Source organism: Vulpes vulpes, chromosome 12 (genome assembly GCF_048418805.1).
Source record: "Vulpes vulpes isolate BD-2025 chromosome 12, VulVul3, whole genome shotgun sequence".
Lineage (NCBI taxonomy): Eukaryota > Metazoa > Chordata > Mammalia > Carnivora > Canidae > Vulpes > Vulpes vulpes.
Window position 1 is genome coordinate 50,556,234 of NC_132791.1, and position 12,279 is coordinate 50,568,512.

Genomic DNA, 12,279 nt, shown 5'->3' on the forward strand with positions numbered 1-12,279 from the left:
GCATGGCCAGAAGTGGCCTCATTTGACTTCTCTGGAGAGGGCTCTGGGCCCATCCCTCATTCCACGGCCTTCTATCCTGGCTTCGGAAAAATTTCTGAGCACAGTATTCCGGGCAGCTCTTCTCAGACCGTGACACTGAATTATGGCTCTGAGCACAGAGGCATTCTCCCCTGCATATGAAAGTCCTTCCTTCTCTCTGCTTTCCTGACGTCCATGTGGCCAGGGCATCTGTGGCTGTCACTGATCCCCTCTTGGCCACCAGCAGCATGTAAACAAGTGACCGTCTAGGCTGTGCAAATAGAAGTCAGGCTTGCTGGGGCTTCTCAAAAACAGTGGGGCTTTCATGCCCTTTCTGGGCACCCTGGCACCCCTGTCTGACTTGCCCAGGCACCCCAGTGTGGGTGGGACAAAAGGGACAGAGTGCTTAGGGGTGTGGGGTCTGGAGTCACATGGGACAGGTTCATGTGCCAGCCTCTGCCTACTGTGTGGCCTGGCAAACTATGTCTTGAAGCTTCCATATCCACAGCAGTAAAATGAAAACCACTCACTCATACCTCTTAAATAGGACTGTAAGGAAAAGAAGACAGTGCGTTTTGGTGCAAAGCCCAATGGAACAGCCCCTCCTCTGGCCCTAGAGCTGGGCTGGCCTCGTGGCTGACCTACGAGGCCAAGTCTAGAAAGCCTCTGCCCCTGTGTGTGAGAGGCACAGCCCAGTCGGAAGATGCCAGGGTCCCTAGGCTCAGCTTTTGCAGTCCTCTCCACCCCGAAGGCCTGGGAGCTGCCCCGTGACAGCAGAGAGAAGGGAACTAGCAGAACTCCTTGCTCTTCCTCCCTGGGGCTCAGCGGGCAGGGGCAGCCAGGGCCTGGGCAGCCTCCTGGCTTGGGCTGTTCTCTGGCCTTCTGTCGCAGGCGAACACAGGCAGGCATGCACCTCCCAAACATCCAGGGGCTGACCCCTCGGCCTGGGCATCCATTCCCAGATAGGGGCATCTAATGCTTAGCCCAAGGCGTCCAAGAAAAACACAGGCGGGAGTGAGGGGGATTCAGGCCTGGAAAAAGGGAGCTCAGTTCTTTTTGGCTGGAAGGAAGGCAGGGCCAGGCAGCTTGTGGTGCTCAGTCACGAAGACACTCCAGCTGAAAGAACAGAGCCCCTCGTTGGGGAGGCGGGGATGCAGGCAGGGCAGGAGGCAGTGCAGGGATCCCAAGCACCGATGGATGGAGGGGTTTTGGCATTTTTAAGGAACTCGTGTTGGTTTTTATTTTAAATCGAGGGATCTTTAAAAGTTACACTAACCATCTCTTAGGGTTCTGATATTTCCTTGGAAAGTCCGGGGTGTGCATTTTAGGCGCTTACATGAGGTATAGCTGCAGCATCCCCGGCAGCCCAGAAGAGGCCAGGGGAGCAGGGCAGGGCCATGGGAAGAGGACTGTATGCTGTAGAGGGCTAAATGTCCCCTCTGCCGGCACCTTCCCCAAGCCCCGCACCCCTGGCTTAGTTCCTGCACCTGCTCTCATCCTCTCCCCCTCCAAGGAGCTCCCTGCATCCCTTCCTCAGCCCCCACTTCCTCAGGTTCTTCCTCAGTGGTCAGGGAGGCACAAGTGGTAGTGCCACTCGCTGAGTCCCAATTCCCGTCCCCATGAGCGAGAAGGCTTCAGGAGAACAGGGCCTTGTACAGGTATTTGTGGAGCGACCGCTGAGTGTGGTGGAGCAGTGGGTGAGGAGCCTAAGGGATGACAGGCCGCGTCTGTCTTCCCCAAACTGGGAGGGAGGCCCCGTCTGCTGCTCCCGGGCCTACTCCCTGCACACACTGCGCCTTCCATGGGTCTCTAGGTCCTGCAAATAGGAGTGAGCTCCACCTGCTGGCCCGGCAGCCCAGGCTGAGCATGGGAGGCTCTCAGATGCACGGATCCTGCACAATCCCAGACAGCGGGGTAGGCACAAGGATGCCTAGGGCTGTGCTGAGTGTCTTAGAAGGATCTCGTTTCTTCTGCACGACAACCCAGGACTTAGATGCTCTGGTCCTCCCCCCAGGACAGATGAGGAAACGGGCCCTGAGAGTTTAAGGCCACACAGGCAGGGAGTAATGAGGCTGTGCAGGCACTAGCCTGTCAGTGCCAAGGATGTTTCAAAGTGGAAAGGACAAAAGGAGCAGGGGAAAGGATTTGTGTGTGGGTCGGCATAGGGGCTACGAGCCTGGGAAACCTAAACTGGCTTCCAAGCCACATGGTGGTTCCCCGGGGGGCCGGAGGCTTGAGTGCGGGCCCCAACCCGGCTGTCTGCTCTGTTGCTGGTACCTCTCCCTTTCCGGAGCCTCGATGTCATCTGTGTAATGGGCCCGTGCAGGCGACCTCTTCATAGGGTGGTGCCTCTTCAAAAGCCCAACACGAAGGTGGGGCTCACGAGGCTGGGAGACAGACACTTCCCACGACCAGTGAGAGGAGTCAAGTGAACAGAGGACTGGAGCCCCCAGGGCCCACGGAGACCGAAAGGAAAACAAGTTCACCAAAGACAGAGCATGTCCCACAGGCCGTCCCCTCAGGGCTCCTTGCCGAGTTGCTCCCGGGTGGAACCTCCCCCTGCGAACACCCAGGCCGCCACGCGGCTCCCGTCCACGCAGGCTTATGTTTCTTTGGTTTTATTATTACAAACACATGATGGCTTTGCCGCACCTGGGAACTCCTGGGCTCTGCATGCTGTCCCTCCCCTCTCTTTTCTACCTGGACAGGGCCACCGAGAGGCGTCCAAGCCATGTGCAGGCACAAGACACGTCTGACAGAGCAGTTCCACTCATAGCTTATAATGATGCCATTTCTCCAGTTGTAAAAGGGCTTTACAAAAACCGTGCTAGGACCCCCCCCCCCCCCCCGCCTCCCATGAGGCTGGATTGTATGATTTGTGTTTTATGAGCTCCACAAAACTGCAGCCCCCTTTTCCAGAGCACTTGGTGTGGGCGGGGAATTCCACGCTTGGGACAGGTCCTTTTTAGAAGTGACTACGAGGCAGCGACACCCAGGTCTCTGCAAGCAGTGGGTTAACAGCCATGTTTGGGGGGAGGACAAATAAAAGTACATCTCTTTCCCTCCTCCCTCCCTCCCTACCCCCTCACCCCCCCCCCCCCCCCCCAGGGCTCAGATTTCATTCCGGTGCAGCCCAGGTACACTGAAGTGTGATAATTTGGTTTTAAAAACATTCAGTCTCTTTGGTAAACTCAGAGAAAGTGGCGGTGAGCTGCCGCAGTGCGTTCTCCCCGCGTCCTCTGCGCTAATGCTTCATCCTCTCTAATAACCGCTGATAGACAGGGGCTGGAAGAGAGAAATTTCGAGGTAAAAAGGATGCAGACCACCCCATGTCCGCCTAGGATGCCGTCAGAATCACCAGCATGGGGCCGGCCGTCCCCTTCCACAGCTCCCGCCTGCGCCCTGCAGGTGCTGTTTGGTTTATGAGACTCGTCTTGCTCCATGACCTAACAAAGATCGTGATGTCTAACTCTGTGATGTAACATGAACTGGGATGTTCTCCATCTACCAGCTTAGATCCAGACCACCATGCGCTCCTGCCAAATCCCTGTGCCGGCAATACTCCCAGGTTCCCAAAGCCAAAAACTTACAGCAGCCCTAAAGGATGGTACTTTGAGTATCTCCATCTTAGGGAGAAGGGAATTGGGTTTTTTCTGTGTCTGACCCCAAGGGCCATGCTTGTTCTATTGCACCATCATGTTCTGATCTATATACAGCAGATGGCAGGTTTGAGCCTACTTGGGGGAAAGGCACAAGTATGCATAAAGGACTTTCACCCCAGGCCAGACTCACCTAGTTTCACAGAGGTCTGCGCAGCCTGAAAGAAAATGCAAAATGTTAGGTTTCTAGTGAAAGCAGCACCTGCCCCTGCTCCTGGCAGGGCTTTGCACACTGCCATCCCTACTCAGAAAAAGTGCTGCGGGTGAGGAAGAGGAAGGGGAATGAGTAGCCGCTGGGTCTTAGAGGGTCCTCACTAGGTTTTGGCAGTCCCGAGTGAAGTGTGTGTAAGCCCTGACCAGGTAGAGTCTGGGGTGGAACCTCCTGGGAGACCCCAAAGCCAGGCTTCCACTGAGACCACAGCCTAGAGCTTGGGGAGCCAGGAGAGCATAGGGAGTGACCCTCAGAAGTAGGAGTCCATGGCCAAGAACCCCTCTCAAGGGGCACTAAGGAAAGGACATTTTCCAGCTCCAGGCCTCTGGGGTAAGAATTCCCTCTAGCAGCCTCTTCTCTTGAAATGCAAACTTTCTATAAGGTAGCCCTGTTCCCAAGAGGCTCCACCTCACTCAAAGCAGCAAAGGAGCCTGAGTGGAGCTTCTAGGCCCTGGGCACGCTGGGGGTAGGGGGGCAGGAAGAGAAGCACGGGAAGAGGGAGTTAGAGCTGAGGCAAGGAAGGGAGATCCTACCGCACCTGCCCTGCATTCAGGACCCACACCACTGCCTTGGAGAGCCCCACAACCCCGCGATGGGCCATGTCATGAGAAACGGGGAGTGACTTAGAGACCCAGGCTCAGGCCAAGCAAGGCCACCATAAGGCGAATTCAGGATGGGTTTCCCTCCTTGGACAGATGGATCCCAGAGCTTTATCTGTTCTTACCGGCAGTGGCTTTCCCATGGAATGAGGCTTAGAGGCCTCAGTTTAAAGGCGTGGGCTTTTGCCCACAACGGAAGTGGGGGTTGCCTGGCTTCTCTTCTCAGAACTCCACTTAGGTGGGCACTAGGATGCCCATGTGGGGGTGGGGAGAAGTTCCACGGGAGCCAGAGGGCAGCAGCCAAGGAAGACGGGGACCCGGAAAGCCTCCCACATGGGCCTGAGCAGAGGACCCAGGGCTGCTCAGGCCATAGACAAACCTAGCAGCATCTCACCCTGGAATATGCCGACGCCTGTCTGAAGATTTCCAGCGCAGAGTCTGCAAGTTCATCCCCTCGTTCCTGAGGTCTGACGGCTGGAGATGAAAGAAAATGCCACGGTGGCGAGGGTGAAACTGTTAGCATGGCATTCCCAGAAACCATGACTGAAGGGCATTGTTGTGCTCGCTGGCTCACATTCTCCAATGAATTTTTCCTTCGTAACTTTTCCTAACTTAAGGTGGAATTTGGCCCATGGAGAAGGAACTCAAGGAAAGGTGAACCCACAGTGCAGACAGAGGATGGACTCTAGTTCAACTTTGCTGGAAGTAAAGAGAACTAACTCCTGTGAGGCGTGATGTTGTAAGACGTGTGCTTGAAACGTTCACAGCATCTGCGTGTGACAAGTCAGTGGGCTGCGTCTGAGGGGGGCCTTAGGCAGCCAGGGAATTCAGCAAGAGGAAACGTGTCCTCGAATCTCTGGTGTAGCACATTTGAAACCAACAGCTTCTAATTCACTTTGCTGTCGGCCACAGCGATGCCGTCCAGGGGAGGCTCCACTGGCACACCATTCTTATCTTTGCGTGGGATAGTTTTCCCATCGAGCACCAACTGCTATGCATGGAGAAGGGCCAACTGTCAGCTGAGGGGGGACGGGATACTTAGGGCCTTACCTGGAGGCTGCAGGACACTAGAGATGGCATAGACCACGCCATTTGTGGCCATGATGTCAACTTCAGCAACGGGCTCCTTATTGACATTCACTACATTGTTTTTCTGGGAGAGAGAGAGAGGACAATTATTGAACATGGACCACTGGGATCTTACTCACTCAGTAAGCGTTTACCAAGCTCTTCCGGATGTGAAATCCTGTGCTGGGTGTGAGGGACACGCTGGGGGACTGAGCGGCTCCTGCCAGCCACACACCATTAGTCCGATGGACACACTCTAACCCCAGCATGTGGGGCTCCATGCGGTGTAATAATTCACAAAATGGCCTCCCAGGCCAGCCACATAGTCCTCACAGCAGTGTGTGCTCAAGAGGCAGGTAGCATTGTCTCATTGAACAGAAGAGGAAACTGAGACCCAGGCCAGGCCAGGTGCCTCCTCTAAGCTAAGTAAGTGCGATGGCAGGGAACAGATGCCAGGCCTCCAGCCCTGAGTGGAGACTCCTTGTGCTTGTCCTCAATGGTCTGCTTTTCTCATAGGGAGTGCACCCAGGTGTCTATCTGGGCCCTTCCCTTGGTCTTATGGATCAGACCCAAGGGAGAAGGGAGAACGGAAGCCAGTGATGGAACCCCAACACCCAAAACTAGGAGCTGGGAGGTTCTTAGGGGACCCGCAGAAGTCAACAAGTCATCACATTCCTGCCTCCCCACATGCTTCCACATGCTTCCTTATGCTCCGGAGGGAAAGTGATAAGCAAAGGGATGGCTTATGGTCAGGAGAGAGGAGCCGGGAGTAGAGGCTGAGCCAGCCACACACTGGAAGAGTGGTGGCTCCACAGGGCAGCCCAGTGATTTGGTGGATGCAACCGAGGAGGCCGCAGGCAGCTTCACAGAGCTTGGCCGGCTATCAGTCCTCTGTCTTCCATGAAGGAATCCCCCGAGGAAGCTTCAAAGTGCAGTGGATGTCATCCACGTGCAGAGCAAGGGAAGGCTCGCAGACCAAGCATCTGAAGCAAAAGCCTGTTGGGAGGATCTGATCCTGGTGGAGCTCAGTGAGCTCCAGATTTGAAGGGAAGGGATGGGAAGGGGACGCTGGGTGTCAATCCCTCGAGATGCATGAGGAATTGCCTATCATCTCCTTCAGGGAAGGAAGATCCAATGGCTTCTCCCTGATGCCAGTCAGATGCTTGAGTCCCCAGCAAATCTGGAAGTCCTCATTCGTGGCTAACCACAATCTCACCCGATTTCCCAAGAACCTATTCTCTTTTCTGTCTTTGGACAGAATGCATGCAGAGATTCAAGGTGTGTGTCTAACGCTGGCCCAGGGGCGAGAGGCACTTGAGAGCCGCAGGTGCACGGCTGGCCTTTGAGCTCTTGGACACACTCACCGAACTGACTTCCAGCTTGTCCCCCTGGAGAGACTTCAGCCGGACCAGCGCCCCAATGCCTCCGCTGACCAGGATCTCATCGCCAATGTGGTATTTCAGGATGTTGGCGAGCTCTTTGGCATTGCCTGCAGGTTTGTGGGAAAGAAAGGAGAGCAGAGTTAATTACAAGGGGCTGGAAACGGGCACGGTCCAGAAGGGCAGAGAGGGGATGCAATTGGTGATGCCTGAGGCAGAGAACTCTGCGACCAGGTGGTGAGTGCACAGTGGGTGCGCTCAGCCCTCTGCCCCCCACCTGCACAGGCTCAGGGCCATGAGGCACGTGTCTGTGGCCATGAATCTGCCTCTGCACTTGGGGGTCGGGGTGCTGCTGGGCTAACGGAGAGCACTCCGTGATGCTGAGAAGGAGTTAATCCATACTCCTCCGTGAGTATGACTCATTTTTCCATGAGCTAAATATTTGCTTGGAAAGCCAGGAACCTTTCCAGCACCAGCATCTGGGACATTTCATCATCAGCGTGGCTCCCAATGGTTATAACACAGTAGTGAAATATTTACACATTCTGCCCTCAAATGCATATTCTGAGGCAGCCGTTTCCTGCTGGGAGAACTTAAAAGAGTCAACAGCTGCCGTCTGGTAGGGGGGCTACGGAGCCTAGCCGATGAGGTCAGGGCTGCGGGAAGGCATTCCCTTGGCGGCATCCCTCCCTGCACCTCCCGCCGGCATTCCTTCCAGCCCACATCAGCTCCTCCACCAACTGGGGACAGCATCCGATTGCTCATAAAGGTGCACAGGCATTTTCCAAATTAAGTGTGGGAGGCAATTCTTAAAGCTGCCAGCTGTCCTCTCCTCTCCATCACGGCTGCCCCGATCTTCAATTCCCAGCCAAATGGCCAGATTTCCCTCAGGGTTCTGGATGACTCCTTCCAGCATTTCAAACAGGAGTCCTTAGGAAGTTTTAAAGCATTCTGGAGAGTTCACTTGGGTACTAACAAATCCACATTAGTGCCATGGGATGGAGCCACCAGGTACCAAGTGATTTCCAAACATCCACAACTTGGCGGACAGGAATTCCCACTAGACAGAAATGCTGCCTGGAGGAGTGGAGCCAAGCCAGCCCCCATGGTGTGAGAGGCCTCCTTCTTCCAAGACGTCTAACACCTGGATGGACCTCTTACACCTGGCTCGCCCTCTAGATCCCAGGAGTGTCAGGGACTGTTCTTGTGCGCAGGCCTGGCAGAGGGCGCATTTGGGAAGCTCTGCCCAAGCGCCCTCCTTACTCCTGCACAAGTGAAAATGAGAGGGAAGCCGGGCAGGCTCAAGGCCATCTGGGAAATTCCACTCCCGCTGGTCCAGGAGAGGATGGAAAGTTTATGTTCAGAATGAACTTCTCCCCTCTTCTCAGGAACATACGTCAGCATCAAAGACACAGGCATTTGTGTGGCCATAAAGAATATTAAACAGGACACAAATCCAGCCCACAGCTGCCTGCAGCCTGAACTTTCTATTCTCCTGTTCTGGAGCTGGATGGAAGGTATAGATGATGCGGGCCCCAGGGTGTGGCCAAGGGCCTCCCTCCTCCTCTTCCTCCCCCTCTTCCTCCTCGTCTTCCTCACGTTCACTGTCTTGCGAGAGTGGAAGTGTCTGACGGGCATACACCAGAACTCAAGGCTGTGTCCCTGCACCCACTCTCCTTTATCGCAGCCATCGTGAGGGAGGACATGTGCCCTGCACTGTGGGCGATGCCCCATTCACTCCACACAACACTGGGCATGCTACTCTCATTTTTCTAATGGGAAAACTGAGGCTCAGAAAGGTGAAACAGCTTGCTAGAGGTCACTCAGCTGGTGAACGCCAGAGCCAGGATTTGAAGCTGCTTTTAGGTATGCTAGGAGTCCAAGCCCTTAACCACTAGGGTTACTTCTCAAACACCCTCAACTAAACTTCTCAGGGCCAGGAATAGCTTCTCAGGAAAGCATTTATCCCAAAGAACATTTCTTGCAGATAAGTGGCCTCATTATCACTGTCCTCACAGGTCCTCAAGGGAAGACACATCTTGGTGACAGGGCTGATTGTTACCCAGTCAATGCCTCTCTGCTCTTCTCTGCCTTGTGTGGTGCCCAGGTAGGCTGACCTCTGTCAGGCCCATCATGTAGGCTCCCCTGCCCCCCTCTCATAGCTGACAGGAGGCCCACGTGATGGGCATGTGGGAGTAGAGCGAGGCTAAAGGGGTCCTGGCCACCTTGTCTCAGTTCTGCCAGCAGCTGTGTGTGGCTCTGGCTGCTGTCCTGTGCCCCTACTCCCAGGCTCCCAGTCTCCCTGTCCCCTCCTCCCCCCAGGCCTCCCCACCCCCGGGCCTGGGGAGGTAAACACTCTTCCCTGGGTGTCATCCTCCTTTGTTGGTCCCTTACTCCTGCCCACACTTCTGCAAACAGTCTCCTCATTTAGTTCCTTTCAATCAAACTCTTTGTAACATGCCCCTGTTTCCCGCTGGTCTCCTGACCAATACAGTCACTTTAGAAAACGTGGAAAATATGCTTCGGTTGGTCTTTACCCAAGAGTTTGTTCAGCTCTCCTGGTGGCATGGCTTGGAAGGCTTCATTCGTAGGAGCAAAGACTGTGTAGACGCCTTCCCTGTTGAGCATCTCTGTCAGCCCAGCGGATTGGATGGCGGCCACCAGCATGCTGTGGAGACACAGAGAGGAAATGTCACTGGGCTGCGGCAGGGAGGTGGTGTTGTCTTCCCGAATACCTCCCCACTGTGGGGCTGGTGGAGCCCAGAATCAGAATTCACACCCCCTGCTGAGGCACAAGCAGGATGCACCTTCTCTCCATAAATGCTAAGCTTGCCTGGTCACACAGCCACAAGGCAGATGCCGGAGGGGAAAGGAGGAAGGAAAAAGCCAGTGGCATGGCTGACCCACAGACTGGACAAGCCCCCGGGGCCCAGGGGATGTGATTCAGGAGTGCAGAGGGCGGGCAGTCTCCCAGGCTTCGAGGTGACAGCAAGTCAGGAATGGAGAGAGAGGGGCAAGAGAACGAAGTGACACAGGGAGCCTGAGAAGGAGCGGCCAGGAGTCTCCACGTGCCACGAGTAGATCCTGCACAGAGTGGAACACATCCCACGCTCAAAACCTGGTGCTCTCGGCTTACTTGGGACTTTGAAATGAGAGCATGATGTCTGCCTTGCACTTCACTACAAAAATGCAGCCCTCTCCCTGTTCTCAAGGATGTGGGGATTGTACTTCCAGAAATATCCCTTCTTCTCAACATAAGCTTCCAGCGTGACCCTTCCCCTTCCCAGATCTCCAGCTTGGAGGTCACCAGGGCACTGCCAGTGCCAACCAAACCCTTGAGGAAGTGGGGAGCTTGACAGATTGCTGAGACCCAGCATCCTGACCCCGTCCGACCACTTGGCAGAAGTCTTCCCTGGGATGAGGCCAGTTACCTGAAGCGATTATCCCCCTTCAGGACGTCCATGACGGTCCCCATTGGGGGAGTGAGCATCCGGTCCATGGTGAAGAGTGTCCCGTATCTCCCCCTCTTGTCATGGGCAGCAATGCAGCTGTTCTCGATGCACAGGCTCTGTGCCAAAGAGGGGCAGACACGGGGCAGGTTATCCTCCTGCATGGGCCCTCTTGATGTGCTCGGGCCATGTGCTAATGCCTTCATCCACAAAGAACAGTGAATATACACTGGAGAGGGTCATAAGACTAGGATAAAATGCTGTGTTTTCTCCGAGGAAGAAATAATTAAAATAGTGTTCCAGGAAAAAGGGCCGGGGAGCCCCACTAGAGTTACAGAGGGACCCCATGATGAGAATCTCCTGTCACATGTGGGGGCCGTTGACAACGATCAAATCAACAGATCGACTTTATTGACTTATTTATTTAACAGGTGACAATTATCTTTAGCTAACATTACTGGCTGGTCCCAAGGAATGGCTGTGTTGTATTGTGCTTTCTGTTTGATATTTCAGAGCAACTGTGGGGTCGGAAGACAGAAAAGAGACAGGAAAAGAGAGAAGAGGACCTTTTGGACCAGGGAAGGTTGTGCTTCAGTTCAGGGGGCTTCTCTTCACATAAGCTACAAATTCAAAATCTCCATCCCTCCTCCACGCTGAACTCGATGTGGATAGCTGCCTACCTAGCCGGCTCAGGTAGCTGTGTGCTTTATTCCCAAAGGTCTCCAGAAAAGGAGATTCTAATTCTTCTTCAGAATCCCATTTTGATCCTTTTAAATAAGGGACTTCTCTGAAATCCTTTATTAAATATATATATATTTTTTTTTCTTCTGGTTATATATATATATTTTTTTCTGGATATATACACACACACACACATATATATATTTCTCCCACCCCCACTCCTCAATGCAGCTTCCATTTCTTAAAGCTGAGACAAAGAAAGAGCATGATTTAGGAGGCAGAACTTACATTGCGGTAAACAAAAACTCTCAGTTTTTTGCCACCCAGAGTGTCCAGGGTCTGTCCGTGATACAAATACTTGGAGGCCAGTTGGTCTTTAATCATGTGATTCAGAAGCAAATTCTTTGTGCGTGCATCAATGGTAGGGGTTCCATCTGCAAGAGAAGGTGTGGTTAGGTCCGGAGGCACGCTCCACAAAGGAAAAGAAGGGGAGATAAACCCAGTGAAGAAGCTCAACACTCCCTGCATTTGGAAAAGGGAGATTGAGAAATCCAGCGAGGCTGCCAATATTCCTTAACATCTGGCATCTTCTGCAAAATCAACCAAACAGAAGGTCTAGACAATCGAGGGTGTCTGGGGTTTTGCCCGTACAGGGAGGGGAAGGCACGGACACCCCTCGGCCCCCTCCTCTGCTTTCTCTGAGGCCAAGGCTCAGCTGTATCCTCACTCTGACCTTCTGGCGGTCACATGAGCAGTAGATTCTGCAAATAAAAAGGCAAGAGAGTGCTCTGCTCTCCTGCCAGCTGCAAACTCTTGGATTCTGACTACCAGATCCCCAAATGCATTCTCTGCTCGGCCAAGTGAGACAGCAGAGCCTCCTGAGGTTTTGGTTGAGCTCCGTGGAAGCGCGAAGGTTCCGCGGGGTGCCGTCCATCAGGGAGGGTGCTGTGGAGGTGATGAGCCCCTGGGGCTGCCTTGGCCCACATTACCTTTGAATACAGAATTCAGGGGGGCCAGGAGGGTCAACCGCTCCTTTCCGGAGAGATGGACGCCGAGGCCAGCCTGTCTGAAAAGGTCAACGGCTGTGGAAACATCAGACTCTGCAGCCAACTCAAACAGCGTCTTGGCTGCAAGGAAAGAGAATGCAGGTTCAAAAGTTATAAGTGCTGTTTTCATTTATCCTCTGTCCACCCCCAGAACATGACGCACACCAGC

At 54.1% G+C, this 12,279-nt stretch overlaps 1 protein-coding gene across 1 annotated transcript in view; it reads right to left on the reverse strand.

Moving 5' to 3' along the window:
- Positions 1-2,620: 2,620 nt before the first annotated feature.
- TGFBI (transforming growth factor beta induced) overlaps positions 2,621-12,279 on the reverse strand; it is a 33,172-nt gene continuing 23,513 nt past the window's right edge. Inside the window, exons 9-17 of the mRNA XM_072728548.1 lie at positions 12,054-12,191; positions 11,353-11,498; positions 10,366-10,502; positions 9,472-9,602; positions 6,920-7,044; positions 5,538-5,640; positions 4,882-4,961; positions 3,811-3,835; positions 2,621-3,303 (exon numbers count right to left, since the gene is read on the reverse strand). Coding sequence (XP_072584649.1) covers positions 3,263-3,303; positions 3,811-3,835; positions 4,882-4,961; positions 5,538-5,640; positions 6,920-7,044; positions 9,472-9,602; positions 10,366-10,502; positions 11,353-11,498; positions 12,054-12,191 — 926 coding nt within the window. The 3' untranslated portion in view covers positions 2,621-3,262. The remainder of the gene's footprint in view (positions 3,304-3,810; positions 3,836-4,881; positions 4,962-5,537; positions 5,641-6,919; positions 7,045-9,471; positions 9,603-10,365; positions 10,503-11,352; positions 11,499-12,053; positions 12,192-12,279) is intronic.